General features: G+C 45.6%; 1 protein-coding gene across 3 annotated transcripts in view; it reads right to left on the reverse strand.

The window, feature by feature from the left end:
- LOC147437468 (uncharacterized) overlaps window positions 1-25,392 on the reverse strand; it is a 112,633-nt gene extending 87,241 nt beyond the window's left edge. Inside the window, exon 1 of one of the 3 annotated variants that reach the window (XM_086487005.1) lies at window positions 24,897-25,391. In XM_086487005.1, the coding sequence (XP_086343131.1) occupies window positions 24,897-25,352 (456 nt within the window). In that variant the 5' untranslated portion in view covers window positions 25,353-25,391. Of the gene's footprint in view, window positions 1-24,896 lie in introns of all 3 variants that reach the window. The other 2 variants (XM_086487004.1, XM_086487006.1) reach the window with 2 other exon arrangements.
- Window positions 25,393-27,267: the final 1,875 nt, after the last annotated feature.

A 27,267-nucleotide genomic window follows, 5' to 3' on the forward strand; every position in this document is an offset into this window, starting at 1 on the left:
GCAAAAACGCTATGTTGACTGTTGATCCAAAAACGCTAGGGGCTGATCTGGGTCCTTGATGCAAAAACGCTAGGCATTCTCCTGTTATGCTATTGTTGCACCGCCATGGGGCTGACCTACAACCTGAGGAAATGCATGTACTCTTAAGCGTCTGGACATGCACGGTCTCCGAACAGACTCACAAAAGTGCCAGATCACTTCCTAATCTAACTGAACTGAAACCATGTCATGAAGTAGCTTGTCCAAGTACACATAGGGTTAGATGTGCACGTGACATTCCCTCCTTTCCAAAGTGAGGTATTAGTACCAAACTGTACGCGTCGAGGGAGATCGCCAACAGCGTCTGGAATCCAGAAAAGGACTCTTCGCCGGCCCACTCTGATGCGTGGGTCATGCGATACTTGAACTTCATAAAGGTCTGCAATGCTTGCTTCTTTGGGCCGCGCCGAAAGCGACACAAAGTCATCTGTGGCTCCTTCAATGCTTCCACTTCGTCTTTAGTCATGCGTCTACCTTCTTCAAGAATCTCCGAGGCTGAAAATTCCTGAAACCACTTCCAACAAAAAAACATGAACATACCCATTCCATGTAAAGTGACAGGAAAAATTCTAGTCTTCTGTAAAGACTCTGCATGCAATGTAGATGAACATATAGACGGAGTTCCAAACCGTTCATCAAACACACGCAAACAATGGAATCGAAACTTGTCTTTTTGATCTAAATCAATCAACTGTGGCAAATCACAATGGAAATGCCCACGCTTGATGCTCAATCCTTCTTGTGCTCTTTCGGATACTGTGTCATGCCAAGCAAGAGACATGGAATGTGAATTCCTTGAATGCAAACATTTCATCTTTTCATGAGTAATCCGCATACATCCGTGCTCATTCATGAGTGAATCGTGCTCAGCGTACAATATGTCATGCCTATGAAAAGGGATCACATAAGGACGGTGACTAAAATACAGGAAAACATCACGAATGAAACACTCGAACAATGCGTGCTGACGAACCATTCGTACACATAATACTTCCTGTGGGGGTTCTTTGGACCTCGACTCGAGAGCCAAGATCAGTTCTTCGTGATTGTGAATCTTCATGTGGGGGTTCTTTGGACCTCAACTAGAGAGCCAAGATCGGTTCTTCGTGATTGATCGAATCTGCAATGAGGTTAGCTTCACTAGTCAAAGTATCAACTAAACCATCATCCTTGTGATCAATCACATCATTATCCTGCCAATCATCATGCTCGTAAATAATCACATCTTGATCATGCAAATCATCATGCTCGTGAATAATCACATCGTGATCATGAAAATCATCATGCTTATCATCATCATGCAAATCATGTGTGTCATGCTTTGGAAAAGAAGAAACTGAGAGAGTCTCCTTCTCCTGAATCTCTTTAAGCTACGCCTCTACATTAGAAAAGAATCGCAACAACTCTTGCATGTGTTGGGCTCTCTGTTCTTCACGCTCTAACCGTCTTTCTTTGTGTTCACTCTCAAATGCGGCTTTTCGTACTTGTGCTTCCAAGCGTGCTTGCTCGCACTCACGCTTTACAGCTGGCATTCTTTCTTTGTATTTACGCTCTATGGCTGTCATTCTTTCTGCTGTTCTTTCTTCGCGTTCTAACTTCCTGTCCATCATCATCTTGTCGAAAGCCTCCATAGGAGTTACTGCAATCCTTGTCATAGATGGGGAAGGGGGAGGGTCGGAAAACCTCCTGGTGGGGAAAACTCTTCTTCGCCACTCCCATGCTCACCACCTCCATGCGAAGTATCCATTCCGCATCGGGTGATGACCATCCACTGAAGTCGTGGGTTCTTAAGTTCACAAGGAACTTGGGTTCTTGTGGTTCTTGGTTCTTGGGTTCTTGAGGGTCTTGAGGTTCTTGAGGTTCCTGAGATTCTTCTTTAGCTTGCAATCTGTGTTAGAGAAGGATCTTCTCTTACCCGAGCTCTACTCTTTTCCGCGGGCGCACCCCTTAACGGCCTTGCGCTCACACCAAGGTTGTTTTTTCCCACCTCACGTCGATTGGCCGGCCGCTAAGTGCACGGTCCACTCTCAATGAGTGAAAAGAGGCACAAGGGGAGGCTGGACAAGCCCTTCTTTCTTGGGTTTCCTGTCACTCTTCAAAAACACGATTAGGAATCAACACGCCCAAGAGGACTTGGGTTACATGCGACCGCAACAAGCAAAAAAAAGTTTATGTGGTTCTTTCCTTGAGTGATACAGAACACTGCCAAAGCTCTGATACCAATGTAGGGTGCAACGGAAGTGAATGTTGAACTTTGCTCAAGATGAGTGCTCCGAACTGTGCTAAAGGGTTTCTTTTACTTACGGAAGGGAGAGCCTTCCGTTTCCTTAGTGAGAGAGTGCAATGGACACAAACAAAGTGGTGAACACTGTGAATGAAGGTGCATGAGACTGAGAGATAGAGAGAAAAGAATACGACACCAGAATGTTGTCAAACCCTCCTCCGAAGGCCCCACTCTCTATGGCGAGAGCGGTCTACTATTGATTCCACAAATCTCTACAATGCGATGGACTTGCCAACGATGTTGACGACGATGAGGACGGCGACGAGACGGGCTGAAATCTGCAAATCTTTATCTGCTGAATTCTGACTCTATGTAGGTGACGACGGCGATGGCGACGATGCGACGACGACACACTGAAAACGCAGATGCTGAAATCTGCGTTTTCCGGGCTGAAACTGCAAACTACGCTGGATCTGACCATGCGGCGAGGGTTTGTTGCAGGAAGGTGAGATCTGCAAGGTTCAGGACTTGTTCTACGGGATCTGACTGCTGAAAACTGAAAACATTGGTGCAAGGGATGATCTTGTCGCGGAGGATTTGCAAAAACGCTATGTTGACTGCTGATCCAAAAACGCTAGGGGCTGATCTGGGTCCTTGATGCAAAAACGCTAGGCATTCTACTGTTCTGCTACTGTTGCATCGCCACGGGGCTGATCTGCAGCTTGAGGAAATGCATCTACTCTAAGTGTCTGGACATGCACGGTCTACGAACAGACTCACAAAAGTGTCAGATCACTTCCTGATCTAACTAAACTGAACCCATGTCATGAAGTAGCTTGTCCACGTACACATAAGGTTAGATGTGCACGTGACACATGCGTTGCAATAATCCTTAAGGCTTACACGAGGGAGAAATGCCAGATGGAGCTAAAGACTCGAGAGTGAGCCTTGAGGGAGGGACGGAGCTTGAGCCTTGAGGCTTGAACTTCAATGAAGGCTTGGAGCCTTGAGGCCCGAGGAGAGGGAGAGAAATTTTGAGGGAGAGGGAGAGGGTGAGGTTGAGAGCTTGAGAGTGATGGAGCTTGAGGCTTGAACTTTGAGGCTTTGAGAGAGAGCCTTGAGGGAGAGGGTGAGGTTGAGAGCGTGAGAGAGAGGGTTTGAAGCCCTTCTTTACATACGCTCGTCCCCCCTCCAGAAGTTCAAATTAGCTGCCCTAAACAGCCATTTTTTCAAACTTGGCCGTTCTGGATGCTCCCTTTCCGTTAACCATTCCGGTTATGCCTAGGAAGGGAACGGCGTTCTGTTCCCGTTTCCATTTCGAGGAAGTGCACCACTTGGGAACATGTTCCAGGAACGGGAGAGCCCCGTTCCGCCGGCCGTTCCCTATTACTCTGTTGTAAATACTGCAGAGTTTGAATAGCCTCTTCCAAATGTGACTTGGCGGGTCTCTGGCATCTGCATGAAAGAACTGAGAAGTCCCATCGGGAAACAGACATCAAGCCAGGTGTTGAGAACCCAAATAGGAGAACAGACTTTGTAACATCTGCTACATCTGAGGGGTCATACTATGACAACTTCTAATTGGGATTCATAGGAGATGAGATAGGTTTACACTCACTCATACCAAATGTTTCCAATAACTCTTGGACATAGCGCTCCTGAGAGAGAAAGATGTCCCCCCTCTATCTGCACTCCAATCCAAGGAAGTAGTGAGACAAGCGGAGATCTGTCATCTCAAACTCCTTAACCAAGGTCTCCATAGTACTGCAGATGTGTTCAAGCCACCTCTAAAGTGGGTGCATTCTCCTCCGTAGCCTCAACTGCAAGATTCTCGGTACTTGGCCCAACAGTGGCGAGGTGTACGACATCCTCCAGATAGAGTTGGAGACTCCCAGATGGCTTCCAACGTCATTTCGATGAGCTCGCTCGCCATCCGAGCAGTCGGGGCTCATTTTCGACAGTGGTGCCGTGGTTTTTAGCCAGCTTGTCTAGGAAGCAAATTTGCCCATTTCGGTTTGCTTCCCCGGCTTGAGAAGAGAGTAGCTCCCGCTTCTATCCAGGATGGGTTCCGAGATTGGGACAGTCTTGGAGACTCCACACGGTAGCTTCAGTTGCTGCCAAGGAAACCGGTATACCTACACTACGCGTTTTGGTTTGGGACACCCACTCTCTCCCGAAGGTAGTCCGTCTGCCTAGGGTGAGTGACAGCTGGCTCCACTAGAGCAAGATGGCGTTCCCAATTTGCTTAGAAAAATCATGACTTAAAATTTTTGCGATGGCCGCCTAAGAGAGCGGCTAGCCGGACACAATGTAAATACGTCTTAGCAGGAACAAGAAGCATGGAAACAACAAAGTTAACACTAATGCACCAGATCAGTCAGAAACCCGTGTTTAACGCCCATTTTTAAGTTTAAGGTTTGAAACCTTTAAAAATGAGTGGTCGGGCCAATTTGAAAACGGTCAAATCTTACAACATTAAAATAAGACTAAAAAAAAGGACATGTAGCGTAAGATTTTAGAAACTCTCTCATTCTGGTGCCTTTCTAATCTTAATGGATGGAATCTTCTCAGATTTCTTTTGAAGGATGCAGAGTCTCCAAAATTCATACGCTTAAACGAGATCGAGCTCATGACTTGTAGCTTCAAGTAGAACTTGCTGAACTAAGCTGACCCACCACAAAGGCTCTTGTGCAGACTCCCCTATGAGCAATCTTTTTTTTTTTTTTTTAAATGTCTCAGCCTGCTCTGTCGCAAAACCTCCCCTACCATCTAGCTTGCGCCCCTCCCGGGCCTGCATCACGTAAGGGCTGGGAGCCGCCCTGGCTGGCTCCGTCCCTGACTTTCTCCTTCGCTGAGTCTTCACTCTGCCACACATCGCTTCTTTCTGGTATCTGCTCCTCGGCTCATGCGCCTTCGCCTTTGTTATGTGATACAAAGCATCTTCTTCCTATTCCGCCATTTTCTGAAATGTAAAGGACATACTTCTTGCGAGATCTCTTTCTGAGCGCCATCCGGTAAAATTTTCCAAATGCTTCTCCATAAGAACAAAAGCACTAACTATTGGGGTGGCTCTCCAACAGTTTTACACATGCACACAGAGCTCTCTCTATGATCTCTAGGCTGATTAGAGTCGAGGCTTCCGTACCGCATGATATCATTCGAGCGGAATTAGCTGCCCCCCCTATGGAGATTGAGGCGCTTACCAGATCGGTCTCCTTTGTACACAGTCTGTGGGATACTACCAGAGACAGATATGCCAGGTTGGCTCTAGAGTCCTCCAGACAATTAGCTCTTAATGGGGATACATGATGCCAGATGGCATCATGGTTTCAGACACATGGTTTCACCATGGACACGTTGCCTCTTTTCAATACTCTCTACAGGCACCCTGGAGATCTCTGACGCGGGTAGAGATTAATAGACTCATTCGTCACGATCTGATCCAGCTGGACACGAGGAGGACATGGATAGAGCCGATACAGGAGTTGGGCACAAAGTGGCTTTCTATAGAGAGCATCTTCTCCACCTCACGGGGGATGGGTTTGTGATTCGACCTAGCTATATGGACACGCATCTTTCTCATGGTTTACGTTGTGCCATTGGCCATATACGCACGTCCTCACATCAGCTTGAGATTGAGACTGGCAGATTCAGAGGGAAACCGGCAGATAGCAGGATATGCCGCTTATGCCATCTAGAGCTAGAGACAAAGGTACATTACATATGTCATTGCACAATGTACTATGAGATACGAGGCCGTTTTCATTGTCTATTCAGAGAAGGTTTTGGGCCTCTATCTAGGGTCATGAGTTATGAGGATCAGAGATGTCTTGGGCTATATCTACTTGAGTTACACAGGCATAGAGAAACTTTACTAAGGAGAGCTAAAGAGAGACAACCCCAGAGACAGATCACAGATTTCTTTACACTAGATATTGTACACCCAGACAAACAGACAGAGGAGCAGCCAACAGTGGAGAGGTCTGCCCGCAATACTGGCATTCTCATAGACCGAGCATTGGAGCTAGGGAGATCTAGACGACCCCGATGGAGAAGAGGAGCTACACAGTTTCGAAGGAGGCTACAGCAAAGGATTCGAGCCATACTTTTTCGTCGTCCATAGTGCAGATGAAGATGGATCTCTACTTCCCTCCCATATTGTCTACACATTGTACAGCTTAGTTCACACATTTCACGCCTTTCACCTTTCACACCTATCAGCTTAGTTTAGGATTCCACAATATTTATATTTTGTTATCCTAGTTTAATTTAATTTGTTAATCTGACTTTGTATCAAATACACCGCATTGTAACTTTCTGGTCTCATAGGTCACTTTGGCCTTTTGAAGACATTAATATAACATTTCAATTCTCTCTCTCTCTCTCTCTCTCTCTCTCTCTCTCTCTCTCTCTCTCTCTCTCTCTCTCTCTCTCTCTCTCTCTCTCTCTCTCTCTCTCTCTCGCAGCCCCTCCTCGCTCCCCATCACGCAGCCATCTCTCTCTCTCTCACGCAGCCTCTCTCTCTCCCTCTCTCTCTCTCTCTCTCTCTCTCTCTCACACACACACACACACGGATACATACCCACACACACACTACACACATACACGCATACACACACGTACTCCCTCTCTTCCCCTTCTCCCCTCTTCTTCACATTATGAAGAGAGGGTGGTTACGAAGACAACCATGTCTTCCCCCATCATCAAGACGCCGACATCGACAATGAAGACAACCTTCATGCTCACGAACAAGAGGCTTGCACAATTGGAGGACATGAAAGAATGGCGGATGGAGAGAGAGATATGGGAGGAGGAGAAAGCCACCTTCATCAAGCTATGGAACGAAGAGAAGGAGGACATGAGAGCGGAAATCCAAAATCTCAAAGAGGAGAAGGAGAGAAGGGAACGGGAGAACGAGAAGGAGAGGGAGAGATGGAGGAAAGAGCAAGAAGAGATGAAGGCACAAATCGATCTCCTTCATGCTTCCATCACATCCCTCACCCCCGAGGAAGGAGAGATTAAAGAGGAGGCTAAGGAAGCCCTCAAGGAGGAGATCACCAAAGCCCTCACCGCAAGCATTGAGGACAAATTAGAGGCCACCAAAGAAGGATGGGTCGAAGTGGTCAAAAAGAACATCAAGAAGGTAGCAAGAGAGGAAGCCCAAAAAGATGAGGTACTCATCGTACACACAACCATCGAGGAGGAGAAGATGCGACAAGCTCGCCGTCTCAATGTGCGAGTGACCGGCATCAAAGAAGAAGAAGGGTCTACACCCGAGAGCGATGGGAAAGCTTTATGCAAGAAAGTGGGATACAAGGAAGAAGAGATCCCTTTCTCCAAAGTTTGGAGAGCCGGCAAAGATCCAAAGAAGAGAGCTCTCATCCTCCAATTCGCCTCCGAGGAGTCTCGAACTTCTTTCCTCCGAAAGAGGGTCATCTTGAGAGGGCTAGAAGGCCCCCCGATTTATCTTGATGATGACCTCACAAAGATGCAACAAGATCACCGTCGCGCGTGCATGCCTAGAGTCCACCAAGCCCGCAAAGAAGGGAAGAAGGCAGTATATCGAGATGGTAGGGTTATCATTGATGGTAAGACCATCGCATAGGGACTCGTGGCCTGTGGGACACACGAGGAGATTCATGTCACGGTTTGGAATTGCAATGGAGACCTATGGACACACCCAGAGAGACTTGAGGAGGTGATGAGAGGTCGAGACATCATTCTACTTACAGAGACACACGAGAGCCCAGAGAGAGGGTTACCACGGATACATGGATTCTAGTGGGAGTCTCTACATCGGGGATGTATGCGCCAGCACACCACTCGCGGCTCAGGAGGAGTGGCCATACTCTTTAGACAGGGGCTTCACAGCAGACTACAGATTGTTGCCCGGGACCCACAGGCCCGCTACATGTGGATTCGCCTCGAGCTCTCACGAGACAGGATCGTCTACATTGCCCTTTGCTACTTTGCTCCCACAGGCTCCAGATTCGCCCCTATTGAGTAGGAGTCACCGTACGCATGCCTCACGGAGGAGATTATGGAGTACTCCACACTAAGTGAAGTCTTCCTTATGGGAGACTTCAATGCTCGTACGCGCAGTGAGCAGTGTGAGGCATATGACCACGAGGAACCAGAGGCACTACACACTCTAGATGAGGAGGCTACTATGAGAGATACAGCAGACAGGGCTCCAGTTACAGCCTACGGACGACATCTACTTCGACTTGGCTCCCAGCACCGTCTCGTTATTTATAACGGGATGGTCCAGTGGCCCACCTCAGGGGACCTGACTTGTATGCCACATGGAGTTGCAGAGGGAGGGGGGAGTACAGTCGACTATATTCTGGGACCCAGGGAGGCTACACACCTTATTACATCCTTCACCATTCCACCCATACCCATCGGAGCCGACCACACATACCTCTCTTTCTCCATCACCGGAGATACCATCCCACACAGCTCCACAGCACACACTCCACACACCACCATCCATTTCACACATGAGCTAGCCTCTCTTTACTCGGCCGAGGTCGAGCATGGCCTATGCCTCCTCCACCCATCCACACCACTCTCAGTTCTCACATCACATATCTCTTCCGTTCTCCACACTTCAGCTATTAGCTCTTTTCCACACACCACTCACACAGGACGCACTCCCCCCCCCCCGGGACTATGCCTCAGAACCGCTGGTATGATGATGAGTGCAGAGAGCTATACCGACGCCTCCGTGCACGGCGAGCCTTAGGAGAGATCACAGAGAGAGAGGCCAGACGGCATATGAAGACGCTGACACGCCAAAAGCGGCGAGCATTCGAAGAGGCACAGGAGCTTGAGCTATACCGCCTATTCATGAGCATGGATAGCGCGACGGCATGGCGCACCCTGCGCGAGCCACGTCCGACTACAGCTATTGAGGATCCACAGATATGGCATGATTATGCAGAGCGACTTTATGAGGTGCCAGGGCAGCCTCCTATCCCACAGCCACACGAGCCACGCCCCACGTGCTCCTCCTCCTTTACAGCAGAGATGGTAGAGAGGGCCATACGCCGCATGCAGCACAGACGATCAGCTGACCATACTGGATTACAGAGTGAGCACATCATTTATGCGGCCTCCACTATAGCCCCGTTGACTGCACGTCTTCAACCGGGCTATAGGGGAGGGCTTCCCAGAGGAGTGGACACAGCACACCATAGTGCCTATCCACAAATCTGGCGACACCCTGGACCCAGGGAACTACAGGACTATCATGATTGGCCACACGATGGCCAAGCTATATGGAGCAGTACTTGAGGCACAGCTCAGCTGCTACGCAGAGATCGAGGGTTTACGAGCTCCAGGCCAGGCAGGTTTCAGACGAGCTTTCTCCACCACTGATCACATCTTCGTTCTGCGCTGCCTCATTGATGGGGCAAAGGCGCGGAAGAAGAGGCTTTACTGCTGCTTTGTGGATTTCCGCAAGGCCTTTGACACAGTCCCACGCGAGAGACTCTTCCAGCGCCTTCACAGCATTGGGGTACCAACAGAGATGATTTGGGCCATATATGCTCTCTACGAGAAGGTGACGGGTCGAGTTCGTTGCCCAGGCGGTTTTTCAGAGACCATTGCTAGCACCATTGGTGTTAAGCAAGGATGCCCACTCTCCCCGACACTCTTTGGGCTCTACATCGACGAGATCTCCGACTACATACTGCGAGCAGGAGGAGAGGGGAGCGACTTGGCAGGTACTCCGGTCCACATCATGTTATATGCTGATGATATTGTGTTGATTTCAGAGTCACCTGAGGGCTTGCAACGCCATCTTGAGGCCTTGGACGAATTCAGCACACACAGGGGGTTGACTGTGAACCTTGGCAAAACCAAGGTTATGATCTTTCACACATCCAGTGCAGTGAGGAGCGCTGCCACCTTCACAGCAGCAGGAGGACAGGTTGATGTAGTCACCTCCTATGTCTACCTTGGCATCACATTCACCAGCCTACCAGGACCCTTCACTATGAGGCAGGCTGCTAATGTCAGGCTCACCCGAGGATATGCAGCTCTGGCCATGCTAGAGCGGAGATGCCACCAGGCACACTTTCAGGAGCCCCGCACGAAGGGGTGGCTTTTCGACACCTTAGTCACCCCGGCCTTGATGTACTCGGCGGCAGTATGGGCACCAGGATTGACAGCTGACCAGTGGACACAGCTTGAGAGGCCACAGGTATGTATGATCTCACGCTTGCTCCGCAGCAAGAAGACAGTGCCACATGACATTATTAGAGCCGAGCTCGCCACACCACCTATGGTTGTAGAGGCACTATTCCAGACAGTCTGCTTCATCCAAAGGATGAGAGAGCTACCTCCTGACAGACTTACTCGTAGAGCATTTGACGCAGCTATACAGCTATCAGAGAGTGGGCATGAGAGAGCATGGTACTCACAGGTCAGAGCATGGTTTGAGGGACACGGTCTTGACATGGAGAGCCTACCACCATTCCAGTACGACCCCCACTCACCATATGTTCACCTCTCTCGCAGTGAGAGGAACTTGGTATTGAGACAGGATCTGTGGCAGCTATACACTAGGAGAGTCTGGGAGTCACCTGGCTTGGGGACGAGGATGTCAGATTACAGAGACCAGTTTCTCACCATATTGTCTGGGGGTTCATACAGAGACCACGCTACATGGACACATATATGCCACATAGCTCACGGGTGGCGATTGGTCAGCTGAGAGTGGCTTCACACAGGTTAGAGATTGAGATCGGGAGACATACTGGTGTTCCCAGGGAGGAGCGAGTCTGCAGAGCCTGCACAGAGGAGGTGGAGAGTGAGGAGCACTTTGTATGTAGATGCAGAGCATACACTGAGATCAGAGGCAGGTATGAGGCCTTATTCAGAGGACAGCCCACTCTCCGAGAGATCATGGACTCTCGAGATCAGAGACAGCTCGGACGTTTCTTACTAGAGATACAGAGCCATCGGGACACACTACTACAGCCACACACAGCTACACAGACAGAGGGGAGACAGTCGCAGCTCAGACTTCTTTCAGAGGATTGCCGCCCCTCCCTCACCAGACACTCAGAGGGGAGTGACACTCCCACAGGCGGAGGTGAGCCGAGCTAGACGACGACGACCACGAGTCACAGGCTACAGGGGCGCGAGCTCCCACCACCGACAGATCGAGGAGATCCGAGCCCGGGAGCGCCGTGCCACTGAGGAGCGAGTGGCTCAGATGAGGGCCGACCGGACAGCTTTCATCCGGGTAGCCTTGGCACCAGACCCGCCCATGTACCACATCTTACATCCCACCATTAGTACAGGATGGAGCTAGATAGCTTGATGCATTCTCATGATTGTACTACATTGAGCATATAGACATGCATATACCCCTAGAGATAGAGCTCCATCCCTCCTCAGATACTCCACTACCTACATTCAGTTCAGTTTTGTATCAGTTTTGTTTCATTTGTCTTTCCGATAGACAGATGACATACACACCATGTACATTTGATTTGTCTCATAGGCCGATTTCGGCCTAACATAGACGTTAAAAATCTTTCTTTCTTTCTTCTTTCTTTCTCTCTCTCTCTCACAGCGTTTTCATGCTCTGGCTCTCTCATAGGTCGTGCAGAGACTACAGAACCCGCAGCGAAGGTGAAGGGCAGCCACAGGAGCTTGTGTGCGTCTCTGTGCGGAATAGCTACACTCACACAAGTGCAGTATAGGTCGTCCATATAAATTTCAGCACTTTGACGAACTCCAAAAGCAATTTTCAGCCAAGGCGTACTTGCTCAGACAATTCATAAGTGAGCAATTAACAATAGAGTTTGCCCCCACCAAGAAGACTCCAAAACGAAACAGATATAGCCGTGCTCGGCTACAAGTATGACAAATTTCAGCCAATAGGCTTAATAAATATGCATTTTTATATATCAAAATAGACTCTCGGGACAGAGAACAGTGTAAACTGTTACCGATTCATGTGTTTGTAAAAGTTCAGTATTAATAGAAAATCCCCTCAGGGGGGGGGGGGGGGGGAACCGGGCGGCGGAGGAGGGACAACCCATCTTCTGGTCCATAGTGTCGTTGTAAGGTGCAGCGGAAGTGAATGTTGAACTTCGCTCAAGATGAGTGCTCCGAACTGTGCTCAAGGGTTCCTTTTACTTACGGAAGGGAGAGCCTTCCGTTCCTTTAATGAGAGAGTGCAAGTGATCACAAACAAAGTGGATAAACACTATGAATGAAGGTATTGAGACTGAGAGATAGAGAGAGAAAAATACGACACCAGAATGTTGTCAAGCCCTCCTCCAAAGGCCCCACTCTCTATGGCGAGAGCAATCTACTATTGATTGCACAAATCTCTACAATGCTTTGGACTTGCCGACGATGTCGACGACAACGAGGACGACGACAAGATGGGCTGAAATCTAAAAACGCTAATGGTTGGAATCTGCAAATCTTGTATCTGCTGAATTTTGACTCTATGTCGGTGACGATGTCGACGGTGAGGATGTCGATGGCGACGATGCGACGACAACGTGCTGAAAACGCAGATGCTGAAATCTGTGTTTTCCGTGCTATATCTGCAAACTGCGCTGGATCTGACCGTGCGGCGAGGATCTGCTGCGGGAAGGTGAGATCTGCGAGGTTTGGAACTTCTACTGCGATGTCTGACTGCTGAAAACTGAAAACGCTGGTGCTTAATGAAGTCTTGTCGCTACGGAATTACCAAACGCTGGCTGTTATGCTGCTCCAAAAACGCTAGGCTGAAAACGGTCCTGCTGTGGAAATCTGCGAACGCTAGGGCTGATCTGCTGCTGCAAGCTGCTAACGCTAGGCTGATCCGTCTTCTGTTGCTGCTGGGCTGATCTTGTCCAAAAACGCTAGCTTCCCTACTGTGGTGCAAAAACGCTAGAGCATCTTGGGGGTCTTGCTGAGAAGTTGCCTGTTGAGCAAGTGCTCCTGCTGCCTCTTTTGCCAGATTTGCTAGCGCTAGGGTTTTCTTATGTACTTGCTTAGTAAAATTGCCCTATCTAGTTTCCAACAAAAGTCACTTAAAAATAATAAGTGAAAAATGTCAAAAATAGGGAAAATAGATCTATGCACTGTAAAAATGCTCCTGAAGGTTCTGATGGAAATCTGATGATCATGATGTGTGCAACCATAGGATATGCATCTAATGTAAGTGTCTGGACATGCACGGTCTAGGAATAGACTCACAAAAGTGCCAGATCACTTCCTAATCTAACTGAACTGAACCCATGCCATGAAGTAGCTTGTCCACGTACACATAGGGTTAGATGTGTCACGTGATAGTCGTGTTCTCTCTCTGCTCTATTTTCTAAGTATTGTTCCGTGAAGATTCCCACATTATTTTAATTGAATAATCTAAAAAGGTAATTAAGTACACGCTTCCGTTTCTGTGACAGTGGTTTCAAAGCAAGATCCTCTCTATTCCTTTTCTACAAGGATAGACGATTCTTGGCAGAAACATACCCGTCATGACAGGACAACGCAACTGGAGGTTCTCATTTCAGTTCGGGCTTACTCAACCACAGGTTCCTACATGTTTTTTGAGGTTATGAGCGAGGGTCGCCTTCACAAACTTCAAAGTCACTGCCGAGATCCAAGTTGTGGTCAGTGGGAGGCTTGTGTCATAGACCCTGACCTATCAGATCTTGAGTCACGCCACTAGCGGCTATGGGGTTGGGAAAGCCGCCCTCTGATGCGGTGGGACACGAGAGAGTGGTTTTGACGGGATCTTTTTACGCCAGCCGATCACCCTGGGACCCCTTTCTTCTAGTACATAGCTCAGTTGGGTCGCCACATACTGACAGCGCAGAGAGAGGCTCATCCTACTGCAACGGATCACTGGCATGAGGAGTGTCTTACAGTTGAGGAGACATTGTGGAACAGCAGACAATCGAGGAGAGTCACCATGTTCCAATGGCTAGTTGCCCATCGAGCTACTGCAATCGAGAGTTGGTTGGTGCACAGTGGCCTCTCGATGCTATGTGCCGCCTGTGACCATCCACTTGATACCCAAAGTCATTTGTCTGTGGGACTGTCCCATGGCACAACAGGTTTGTCTTTGGATTCTTTGGTTGATGTCGGCACTTTCTGCAGCTAGCCAGTACACTTGGGGTGCTACAACTTGGTCCACACTCACAAGCCCAACACTTCGCCTTGAGATGGTTTCAGTCAGCAGGATGATTGTAATACAGGAGGCCCGGCCTACACTCCAGCCCGCCACAGAGCTTGTTCCTCAAAAGTGGAGCAGAGATAGAGAGTGTTTTTGGGAGCTCATCTACAGCCTAACATTGTGCATCTTTGAGGCTCGACCTATCCCACCGGCGGAGACTTACTAACATTTGGTTGGAGCTGATTCATACACTCAGGGGCCAATTTTAGAGACTCAAGGGCAACTCCGACCGCATGCAGGAGCGCCACGAGGCCTTCTTGAGACTTTGGCGACCAGGGCCCTTCTTCACCGTGGTTCATGGAGCGCCTAGATGGCAGTACTATCCACCTGTGTGGTTGTTTCCTTCTCCCATTGGGAACTTTTCTTAACTAATGGAAGGATCTTTTTCTTTAAAATAAATAAAAGTCTCAGAATGGAGTCGGACTTCTTTTGCAGACAAAACCATCGAATCTCTTTTGGCAATCCACAACAAAACCGCTCAATCTAATCCTTCAAAGTAATCTTCCAAAACAAAGATACTGGTAAAAAAGTGTCCCAAAACCTCTGGCACTAATCATCCAAAGTGTCTTCCTTATTCATTCTCAAATGATGCCAAGCCATGATGACATCTTCTTCATAGTCTCAGATGATGCCAAGCCGTGATGACATCTTCTCCATATTCTTCCATTAACCATGTAGAAGTGAAATCCTCTTGAAAAGTTCTTGGGTGCTTCTCTATGCAGCAACAAAGTGGACTACCATGTCTATGCATTTCCTTTCAAATAAGATGCCACCCTTCGTACTTTGAAGCGTTCCGAGAAACGACCTCCCAAGAAGGCAATGTCAAACTATTGTATAAAGTCAAGGGCTCGATGAGTGTCTTGATAGCTTGAAAATGTGTCAAACTTGACTACTTGAGCCCCATCCTTGAACTCCTTGGTCTTCTTTCTCTTTTTCTCACTGTTTGAACTGTCAAAAGAGGACAAGATCTCGTTTGAACTGCTAGATTGCTTCCCATGCTTTCTAGACTTTTTCAAGGATCTACTCTTCTTACTTTTCTTGCTTTTTCTCTGCTTCTCTCATCCTCATTGGAAATAGAGGAAGAGGAACTCTCTGAAGACGAAGAAAAATTTAGGTCATCCATGAAGCGAGCACGCTTCTTGGATCTTCGAGCCACCTCAAAAATCCATTTCCGGCCCAAATAACCAAAAAAATCTACTGATATGCTCTTCTTTTGAGAGTGCTTTAAGCACTTGGCACCAACAGCATTTGCACTCAAAAGCATGCAAAAAGTCTACCCTGCCTCAGCCAATGCAAAATGCGAAAATGCATACTGCCTGCCACCTCAGCGTGGCAGAGCAAATCACAGAAAGTTGTTGTCAAAAACTGCTAACATGTCAAGCCCCTGAAGATCTGAGCTGACTTGCAGATCCCGGCTGAGGGGCCTAGGTCCGAAGGAGCGGCAACAGAAGAAGTTTTACCAGCTTACAAGTCCTTGCCATGCAAAAAGTCTACCCTGCCTCAGCCAATGCAAAATGCGAAAATGCATACTGCCTACCACCTCAGCGTGGCAGAGCAAATCACAGAAAGTTGTTGTCAAAAACTGCTAACATGTCAAGCCCCTGAAGATCTGAGCCGACTTGCAGATCCCGGCTGAGGGGCCTAGGTCCGAAGGAGCGGCAACAGAAGAAGTTTTACCAGCTTACAAGTCCTTGCTGAGTGGGCTTAATTTTTAAAAGATATTCTTACCAACTTATGAGATCCCGTCCGCAATGGGGGTCCAAGTGCCTTGGGGCATTAAAATAAAGCAGGACCCTCACATACACACACAACTTGCATAACAAATTGTTGACGTGGCAAGCCTGTACGGACGCCCTCGCAATTTACGCTGACATCCTAACATGGCAGGTGTACGAAATTCTGCGTTTCACACTAGTGCCCAATAGAAAAGAACTTGATCCTTTTTCTATTAATCTTAAATTTTACAAGTGTGTTTTCCTTTTGTAAAACAAGATAGCTAGACCAATACACCTTAGTATGATCACCGATGAGGAGTCACAGGTTATGGTGGACCCACGCAGTGGGTTAGAACATAGATAGTGCACACTCCCACTTAGATAACCCAATAGGGCGCCTGTGACTTGTAACTCGTGCATATCAAGATCATACTTGCACATAGAAAGGGTTGATGCCTTGAACTGTGGGCTAGATCCGCCAGAAAAGACACTTACAATCAACAAGACGGCATGATCATGAAGAGTGCTCATTATGCATATGTGGGCTGAATGCATTGAATGCTTTATCTCCTCATAGAGATGTTAAATCCATGTTTTGAAGCAAAAACCATATTGTACTCAGAAAGAGCTTTCAATTGATACCCATATTGATGTGTGTTTTTAGCAGTTCCAAGATGGAAGCTTCTAGAAGATTTTAGAATTCTAGAAGGAAGGTTCCGAAAGGAGGAACGTGGTGGGACACTTGTCACAAACTTTCCAAAAGATGACACTTGTCAAAAAGCTTTCAAAGGAAGAGACAAGTGTGTGGATACTTGTCAAAAAGCTTTTCAAAGGAAGAGACAAGTGTGTGGACGCTTGTCATGCCAACTTTATCTTTTACTAAACACTTGTCACAATCCTCTTCAACTTTTCCCTTTTCTCTTAAGGCAACTTCTCTATAAATGAAGTCTCTTTCCCTCCCATTCTCCCTTCTCCTAGTTGCTGATTTTTTCTCTACCATCAGCCCAAGAAACCCCCTTCGTTACCATCACCATCTCTCTCTACGCTTACTATTCCTTCATCCTCAAGAAGCCATATCTCTCTCTTTCCTCTCACTCTCTCTCTCTCTCTCTCTCTCTCTCTCTCTCTAGCTTGCTGTTTTTCAGGGCAGCAACCCCTATAAATCAGAAAATTTTGTTGTTTCCCTTCAGTTTTGCACTCTTCTATTCATCCTACAAGCAACCAAGACGCTAGATCTCTTCTCTAGCATACGCAACAGCTAAATTTTATCTTTGTACATATGTTTGAGAAGTCTACTTATGTTTACTTTTATGCATGTGCACATGGCATCTTGTATGATCTACGAGTGTGAGTCTACTTAAACTCACTCTCGGGTTGATTGTAACTGAGCTCAATCCTAAGGTACTTTGGTTGAGTAGAAATCTATTTCCTTCCGGAAGGGGGGGAGGTTTACCCATCTTCAATCCTCATTCTGCCTCTTGTCTCTTTGAAGTGTTGTGATTAATATTTTATCAAGTTCTATAAGCATTAAGCACTCTTGGTTGTATGGGGCTCTTACAGTGGTATCAAAGCTTTGGCTTGATCCTCACCCCTACGCTACTAGTGCTTATAGTTGCTTGTGTGCACCTTTGCTTGACCATTTCGTATTTTACTAATGGAAGACACAAACACTGCTATTTTACAAGCTCTTCAAAGTTTGCAAGAGGAGAACCGCTCCATCCAAGAACAGCTTCTCAAACTCGTCAAGGACGAGAAGCCCAATGAAGCCAAGAAAGAGCAGCCAGCAAAGCAACGCAATCCTAATGGAAGGAGACGACCACGAAGCCCGTTAGCCGTGAAGAAAGAGAATGGACGAGGCAAAAGAGAACGCTCTATCTCAAAGAAGAGAAGCCATCAAAGCCGAAGTACATCCTCTTCGTCAAATTCATCTAGTGAATCTTCAGATGGGTCATCATCAAGCGACAAGGAGATACCTCATTCATACAGGAAATCTCATCGAAGGCAAAGACGTCGATATTCTTCACCCTCTTCTTCATCTTTGGAGACAAGTTTGTCCTCCTCTACTTCGAGATCTAGGCATGGAAGAAGGCACAAGAAGAAGAACCAAATCGCTCTCACAACTTGAGAAGAAGGTCAAGTATAGTACGTATGATGGTTCACGAAATCCTAATCTTCTTTTAAAATTTGTTCGTCAATTTCAAATATTGTATGGTCGTGAGAAGTATAAAGAGAAGGAGAAGATTAAGTTTGCAGCTTTACATTTGACCGATCTAGCTCACACTTGGTGGACGGGATTGGAGTATGATGGTGCTGCCCCAAGATCGTGGAGTGTTGCAGTCCCAATTTCTTCCTGTCCATTTCAAGAGAGATTTGAAGATGGAGTGGAACCACTTGTGGCAAAGGAAAAATGAATCTTTGAAAGACTACATCAAGAGGTTTTAAGTGCTACTTTTGAAAGTCCAACATTTCAAGAAGATCGGCAACTCTAAAAAATTAAAGAAGTTTCAGGGTATTTCAAATCTTGGAATTTAGCCAAAGAACTTGGCTTGAAGAATGACGACATGGAGACACCCCTAGAGATTCACCAAGCCCTAAAGGTTTCAAAGATCAAAACACTTTTTGCATTGCAAATCTTGACGCCGCAGATGTCATACTTGGCATGCCTTGGAACCATAGAGTGGACTCAACCATACACTCTCAAAAGAAGATCGTCAAGTTCACCCATAAAGACAAAAAGTACGAGATCAAAGCAGGCGTAAGTGGGGACACCATACCCATGGTAAGCCATACTCAAGCCTCCAGAGCAATTAAGGATTGTGTGCAATGTTGTTTGCTTTATGTAAATGATAGTCATGATAAGATGCATGTTGAAAATCACGAACAACTCAAATTTTTGGAAAAGTAAAGATTGTTTTTCAAAAGATCTTCCTCATCAACTACCTCCAGAAAGGCCTGAAGATCATCAAATAGATATCATCCCTAGTAGCTCTCCTCCCCACATTGCACCTTATCGAGTGAGCCGTCCTCAACAAGAGGAAATTAGGAAGCAAGTGGAAGACCTACTTAATCGTGGGTTGATTAAGCCTAGTAGCTCGCCCTTTTGTTCTCCCGTTCTTCTTGTTCAGAAAAAGGATGGCACCTTCAGAATGTGCATCGACTATCGGGCACTCAACAAAATAACTGTGAAGAATAGGTTTCCCATTCCACGAATTGATGACATTTTGGATCGCCTGGGTGGCGCCAAGATTTTCAGCAAGATTGATCTAAAGAGCGGCTATCACCAGATCAGGGCGATTCCACAAGATACCCACAAGACTGCTTTCCGTACTTCTTTTGGCTTAAATGAATTCTTGGTGATTTCTTTCGGATTAACTAATGCACCAGCAACTTTCAATCGCATGATGGAGCGCATCTAGGGGTCACCGCCAATATGTTGGCACTTTCTTTGATGACATTGTTGTGTTTAGCAAGAATGAAGAAGAGCATCGGCAACATCTGGAAATTGTTTTGCAGCTTCTTTATGAGAATCAACTCCTCATCAATGGTAAGAAAAGTGAGTTCTTCATACATAAAATAAATTATCTTGGGCATGTGATCTCTTCAGAAGGCATTCAAATGGATCCAGAGAAGATCACAATAATCCAAGAATAGATCACAATAATCCAAGAATGGCCAGATTTTCGTGATGTGCATGAGGTGCGATCTTTTCTGGGGTTATGCTCTTACTATCGCCGCTTCATCAAGCATTTTTCCCACATTGCTTCTCCTCTACATGACCTAACCAAGACGAGTAGCACTTTTCAATGGAAGGAGAAAGAGAGGGCAGCTTTTCAAAAGCTGAAAATCGCACTCACTTCAGGCTCAGTTCTCATCATCCCCGACTTAGCAAAACCATTCGTGGTTGAAGCAGATGCTTGTGGCAATTGCATTGGTGTTGTGCTGAATCAAGAAGGCCATGCAGTAGCTTTTGAAAGCCGACGCCTAAATGATGCAGAGAAGAGGTATGATATTTATGAGAAAGAGCTTTTGGTTGTGGTTCATGCTTTGAAGAATAACATTATCTCTTAGGCAATGAATTCATTGTAAGAACTGATCACCAAAGCTTGAAGTATTTCAACACTCAAAAGCACTTACAAGAAAGGCATGCAAAGTGGGAAAACTTTTTGTCTATGTTTCATTTTCAAATCTTATATACTCCTGGCAAGCACAATGTGGTGGCAGACGCACTTTCAAGAGTCCCCCGAATTTCAACCATCACAATGGCTCATCATGAAGACTTTCATGCTATGAAAAATACCTATGATAGGGATATTGATTTTCAAACAATATGGTTGAAGTTGCAAGAAGGAGAGCCTCTTCCCAAATTACTACATCAAAGATGGATATCTCATGATGGATAATCGGCTATGCATCACTCTCCCTCTTCGTCAAAAAGTACTTATAGAAAGTCACGAACAACCTTATGCAAGACATAGAGGACAAGTAGCCACTCCGAGTGCTTTAGAGCGCTTTTTCGATTGGCCAACACTTCGAAAGGATACACACAACTACATCGAAAAATGTCTAGTTTGTCAAAAATCAAAGTTTGAAAGACAAAAGGCTCTAGGATTATTACAACCTTTGTCAGTACCAAATGGTCCTTGGGAGTCTATCACCATGGATTTCATCAAGGAATTCCAAGGAAACCACAAGGGAGTGACATGATTTGGGTCATCATAGATAGATTCAATAAGCAAGCACATTTCATTTCTTGTCATAAAACATTGAAGTCTTCACAAGCTGCACGACTCTTTATACAACATATCTTTAGGTTGCATGGTGTGCCTTCAGAAATTATTTCTGATAGAGACTCCAAGTTTACCAGTAATTTCTGGTGTGCTTTATTTGAGAATTTTGGGAACAACCTTAAAGTTCTCCTCATCATTTCATCCACAAACGGATGGGTAAACTGCAGTCATGAATCTCACTTTACTTGATATGTTAAAAGCTTATATTAGTGAGCAGAAGTCACAGTGGGAGAAGTATTTACCTCTATTGGAGTTTGCCTACAACAACACTTGACACTCCTCTACAGGGAAGGCTCCAAACGAAATAATGCAAGGAAGAATAATACCTCCACCTATTATCCGTACCAAAGACAAAATTTTTGCCGCTGATGAGTTTGTTTCGGACTTGAAGACAGCTATGAATCAAGTCCAAGCCGCTATCAAAGCTACCCAAGAACGACAAAAGAAGCAATCAAATAAGCGACGAAGGCATTTGGTTTTCAAAGAATGTCTTACTAAAGTTTGATAAGAACACTTTAAAGCAAAGTTCAAGACAAACAAGGTCTTTTTAGAAGCTGTCGAAAAGATACTTTGGACCTTTCAAGGTCATCAAGAAAATTAATGAAATATGCTACAAGCTAGAACTCCCAAGTCAATGGAAGATATATAATTCGTTTTATGTAAGCCTATCATAACCTTACATGGACAATATCAGAGGAGCCTATTACAGAGAATTCCCCAAAAGTTGAAAACACAGAACAACTCATTCAACCCGAACAAATCCTCTTTCATAAGGATCGAACTACAAGAAGTGGCCTTCATACACGAAAATTTCTATTGAAGTTTAAAGATTTACATGCAACCAACGCTAAGTGGGTGGATGAAAATTTCATACGGGCTTACCCGGAGATTCTGAAACAATATGAGGAAGCTTTTCAGCTGAGGTCAACTGAATAAGAGCGGGTGGGATGTCACACCCCAATAGAAAAGAACTTGTATCCTTTTTCTATTAATCTTAAATTTTACAAGTGTGTTTTCCTTTTGTAAAACAAGATAGCTACAACAGTGCACCTTAGTAGCATCACCGATGAGTAGTGACGGGTTATGGTGGACCCATGCAGTGGGTTAGAACATAGATAGTGCACACTCCCACCTAGATAACCCAATACGGCGCCTGTGACTTGTAACTCGTGCATATCGAGGTCATACTTGCACATAGAAAGGATTGATGCCTTGAAGTGTGGGCTAGATCCTCCATAAAAGACATTTACAATCAACAAGATGGCATGATCATGAAGATTGCTCATTATGCATATGTGGGTTAAATGCATTAAATGTTTTATCTCCTCATAGAGATGTTATATCCATGTTTTGAATCAAAAACTATATTGTACTCAGAAAGAGCTTTCAATTGATACCCATATTGATGTGTGTTTTTAGCAGTTTCAAGATGGAAGCTTCTATCCGAAAGGAGGACACGTGGCGGGACACTTGTCACAAACTTTTCAAAAGATGAGGCACTTGTCAAAAAGCTTTCAAAGAAAGAGACAAGTGTATGGATACTTGTCAAAAAGCTTTCAAAGGAAGAGACAAGTGTGTGGACGCTTGTCATGCCAACTTTATCTTTTACCAAACACTTGTCACAATCCTCTTCAACTTTTCTCTTTTCTCTTGAGACAACTTCTCTATGAATAAAGCCTCTTTCTCTCTCATTTCCCTATCTCCTAGTTGCTGAATTTTCCTCTACCGTCAGCCCAAGAAACCCCTTCATTACCATCACCATCTCTCTCTACGCTTACTATTCCTTTATCCTCAAGAAGCCGTATCTCTCTCTCTCTCTAGCTTGCTGTTTTTCAGGGCAGCACAACTATAAATCTGAAAATTATGCCAGTTTTGCTCTTCTATTCATCCTACAAGCAACCAAGACAGTAGATCTCTTCTCTAGCATATGCAACAGCTAAATTTTATCTTTGTAGATATGTTTGAGAAGTCTACTAATGTTTACTTTTATGCATGTGCACATGGCATCTTGCATGTATCTCTCTCTAGCTTGCTGTTTTTCAGGGCAGCACACCTATAAATCTGAAAATTCTGCCGTTTTCCTTTAGTTTTACACTCTTCTATTCATCCTACAAGCAACCAAGACACTAGATCTCTTCTCTAGCATGTGTAGCAGCTAAATTTTATCTTTGTACATATGTTTGAGAAGTCTACTTATGTTTAACTTTATGCATGTGCACATGGCATCTTGTATGATCTACGAGTGTGAGTCTACTTAAACTCACTCTCGGGTTGATTGTAATTGAGCTCAATCCTAAGGTACTTTGTTTGAGTAGAAATCTATTTCCTTCATGGGGGGGGGGGGGGGGGGGGGGGGGGGGGTTTACCCATCTTCAACCCTCATTCTGCTTCTTGTCTCTTTGAAGTGTTGTGATTAATATTTTGTCAAGTTCTTTAAGCATTAAGCACTATTAGTTGTACGGGGCTCTTACATGTGGCTAATGACGTGGCAGGCAGTACGGATTTCACGCTGGTGGCTGATGACATGGTAGGCTGTACGGATTTGTAGATTGCAGATTCGCACCCTGCCCGTTCCGGAGAGGAGTTGTGCTCGCAGTTCCAGGTCCGATCATCTTTCGATTCACCTTTTCCGCTACACCCTTGACAAAGGCCTCAATCTATGGATTGGAAAGATTTGTGGGTACTTTTGGGCTTGGTCACTTGTTTCCTAAAAGGAGGTTACTAATTCACCTTTTCCAATTATCATCCAATTCACCTCTTCCGCGTCAAGGTAAACCACGCCCAAAAGCCAAGTCAAAACGTCCGTCCAGCTGGCTGCAATGATCATCCATCCTAAGACAAAGTTTGGAAAATTCAGGGATATCTGAAGCAGGAATTTGATTGCCACGTTGCACAGTTGAAATGCATTGGTAGGCGCGAGCATTTGCAACAGAAAGATATGTTGGTGGAAGACTTTGTATAAAAGTTCAATAGATCCTTCCATTGTCTTGATGAGGACAATTTTTTTCTTCGGCTGTACAAGACATTAGAAGCCAGACACTACAAGATCCCTGCAAATTAATCCCATCTGTTGAAAACATTTCATATTTTAAAAACTACAACAGAAATATAAATCTCCTATCAAGGAGAAAGAGCAGTTACTATCTCTAAATTGAGTTGCTCTAATGCTTTTCAAGTTTCCAAATCTTGCTTCCAGGCTAACATTAGAGGAATTGTGTGCATTAAAAGATACACTTATAAAGGGCACACCCGGGTGCTATAGAAGCCTCATTCAGTGACTCCATCAAGGTGGTAATCTATGTCAGCAATCCCTCAAGCAAAACCTTTATAGGCTGTAGGAAAGGGGGAAAGTTTAAAGATTCTCCAAACCTGTCAAGATGTTGTCAAAGATGCCATATATACCAAACATAGTCATTTCATAATTCGATATTTAAGCGTTGTGGCTTCCACTAACCATATTTAGTGTATATGGCATCTTCAACAGCACCTTCACCTATTTAGAGAATTCCATTGACTATGTTTAGTAAATATGGCAGGATATATAGTATCTTCGACAACATCTTGACTTGTTCAGAGATGCTTCCAAAGACGCCATATATACTGAATATAGTAAGTGGCAATAACAATGCTTTCTATCAAATTATGAAGTTGAATGGAATTGATATAGCGTCTATAAAGGCATTGATACCATTTCTCATGAAGATTTGAGAGCTCAAACTCTTCCAAACATGTGAGGAATTGACTAAATGTCATTTGGGATGCCTTCTTCACCTCATGGGAGCCTTATATGTAGCCGTCTTACTCACTCTCATCAAAAACTATAGAACATAATTTTTTCTTTGAAGAACCAATCTAACAAATCCTAGCCATTTCTGGTTCATCCTGTCAACTCCAATGAATGCATACATTGAAAGCACCAAAGAGTGCTGACATACCAAGAGATGTGCGACTCCGGTGCAGCCATCGGGCTCTAGAGCAGCACCAACGTTTGCAAAAGTGTGGCAAGCAATGACCGGGGCGCTATGACGTTCAAGGACAATCCAGCGCATGCCATTGGCAAGAGAGAAGGCCGAGATTCTGCTTCGCAATCTCAAGATGGCATCATCGGCAACCTTGGCATCTTCTTTCTCCTGTCCCATGAGGACAAGGGCTTGAGCCATGTGGTGTGGATGGCCATGGGAGTCGGGGGTAGAAACGGCAACAGCAAGTCCACTTGCTAGCAGAGCTCTTCGGCTAGTGGAAATGGCAACACTGTCGAATTGTGATTCTTTCTCTTTCTTGGGAGGAGGACTTGGCTCTGCACTGCAAGTGTAGCTGTGGTCATATGTTCGTTCCTTCCCGGGGCTCAAGCTCTGGCGTAATGGCTTGAGCGAAAGGGCTGGTGTTAGCATGACTGTGCTGCGTATAACAATAGATAAAACTCTACGTACAATACTCACAATGGATAAAATTCCTTAAGAACTACTTAAAACGACATACAATACTACAAGTAGGTCCAACCAATTTTTGCTTATGGGTTGAATTAGAAGGTATCTCGTGGTTGACATCAAAAGAAAAGTCGATGAAGACAAGGATATGAGCACGTGGAAGAGAGAGAGAGAGAGAGAGGTGTGATAGGTGGGAGGGTGGTGAAGGCATAGAGAGAAAAAGAGGGATAGATTTTTGTCATGAATTCCCAAAATGCTCTTCAAATTTTTCGAAATTCCCAAAATACCCTTGGTTGCGAGATTAAATTTCTGGAAAGATTAAAAATTTTGTGGCTTTTCATAAGAAGGTTGATTGTCTATCAATACAGTCAATACAAGATGCTAAAACTAGAATTTGAGTAGGCTTTGGATGATAAAAAATGATAGTAATTAACTAGATGCCCCACCCCAACCTTCCAAATGTTGTGTGCCCACCGCCCGTCCTCTTGCCCCCCTGCACTCTGAGTGCCTGCGCACACGCGCTCCCTTCTCACAACAGCCCCCCCCCCCCCCCCCCCCCCCCCGTTTCAACAACCTCATCGTGAATTGCCTCAGCTCAGAGACACAAGAGAAAGGGAGAGCATGCACATATTGGATTGAATGCCTCAGCTCAGAGATACGAGACAGAGGGAGAGAGAGAGGGGCGCCCACAGTAAGAGAGAGAGAGAGAGAGAGAGAGAGAGGGGACGCAAGGGGCGGCCAAAGTCACAAAGAGAGCACACATCCTAGGGAGAGTGGGCGCAGGCGCCAAGAATAGGAAAGAGAGAGAGAGAGAGAGAGAGAGAGAGAGAGAATCTACTTTATGTCTACACCACGAGAGAAAAAGAGAGAGAGAATCTATTGCACGAATCTTCTTTTTTCTCTTCTTTAGTGTGGTGCACACATAATTGCTCCTTCAAAAACAAAAAAAGACTATTTTTGAAGATGCTTTAGAATCTCCTACGTGCTCACCACTCAAACCTTTGAGTATGCTTGCTTGAGGATCAACACAACTAGCTTCTATTCCTATCGTCCCCTCGCCCTGACTCTCGCCTTTCGCTCCCCCAAGGTTTCTATTGCTTCAGTTGTCCGTGCTTTCTTGCAATAGCTACCCCTGGCAGTAGGCATCTTTTGTAGTGCCCTCCTACCCCTGGCAACCCCGATGATGCTCCTCACTAGACATCACAAGATGGAGGGAGACAAAGTACTTAACACTCATTGAGAGGCTCATATCAACTAAACTACAAGGGCTATGAGACGGGTATGAGACAAAGAAAGTGTCAAAGAAGGGTGTTGGTCCGTAATGAGAGAGAAAGAGAGACACGCCTCTGTTGCGTGCGTGAGGGGGAGAGAGAGGCCCCAAATTGGGGGAGAGAGAGTTGGCTGCCTCTTGTGCTTCCACACACACACACACACAGAGCGACCGACCTCAATGCCTTAAAACTACTTTAAACTACATACAATACTCACAATGGATAAAATGCCTTAAATCTATCTAAAATACCCATAACCAAGATTATTATCCAACCAACAAAATTAGTCTTGTTTGGTTGGCCATTTTGTAGTATGTTTGAATGGATGTGGATGTGTTCAATGCGTAGTACTCGATATCAAGACAAAGTACCAACAAACATGTTGGTGACATGGTTTTCAGGCATGATGTGAATCACTCAAAGGACTATAGTGTATGCTTTTCTAGCAAAATCTGCAAAACAGGCTTGGGATATTCTAGCAGGTCTTTATGCAAGCCGCAATGAGGCTAAAATTGCTTTGCTGCGTAAAGAGCTAGAGTCGAAGATTATGCATGAGGAAGATGATATGGACACTTTCCTTGCTAGTGTCAAGGATATCAATGAGCAAC

The sequence above is a fragment of the Adiantum capillus-veneris genome, chromosome 17 (assembly GCF_014529385.1).
Source record: "Adiantum capillus-veneris isolate H3 chromosome 17, ASM1452938v2, whole genome shotgun sequence".
Classification (NCBI taxonomy): Eukaryota; Viridiplantae; Streptophyta; class Polypodiopsida; order Polypodiales; family Pteridaceae; genus Adiantum; species Adiantum capillus-veneris.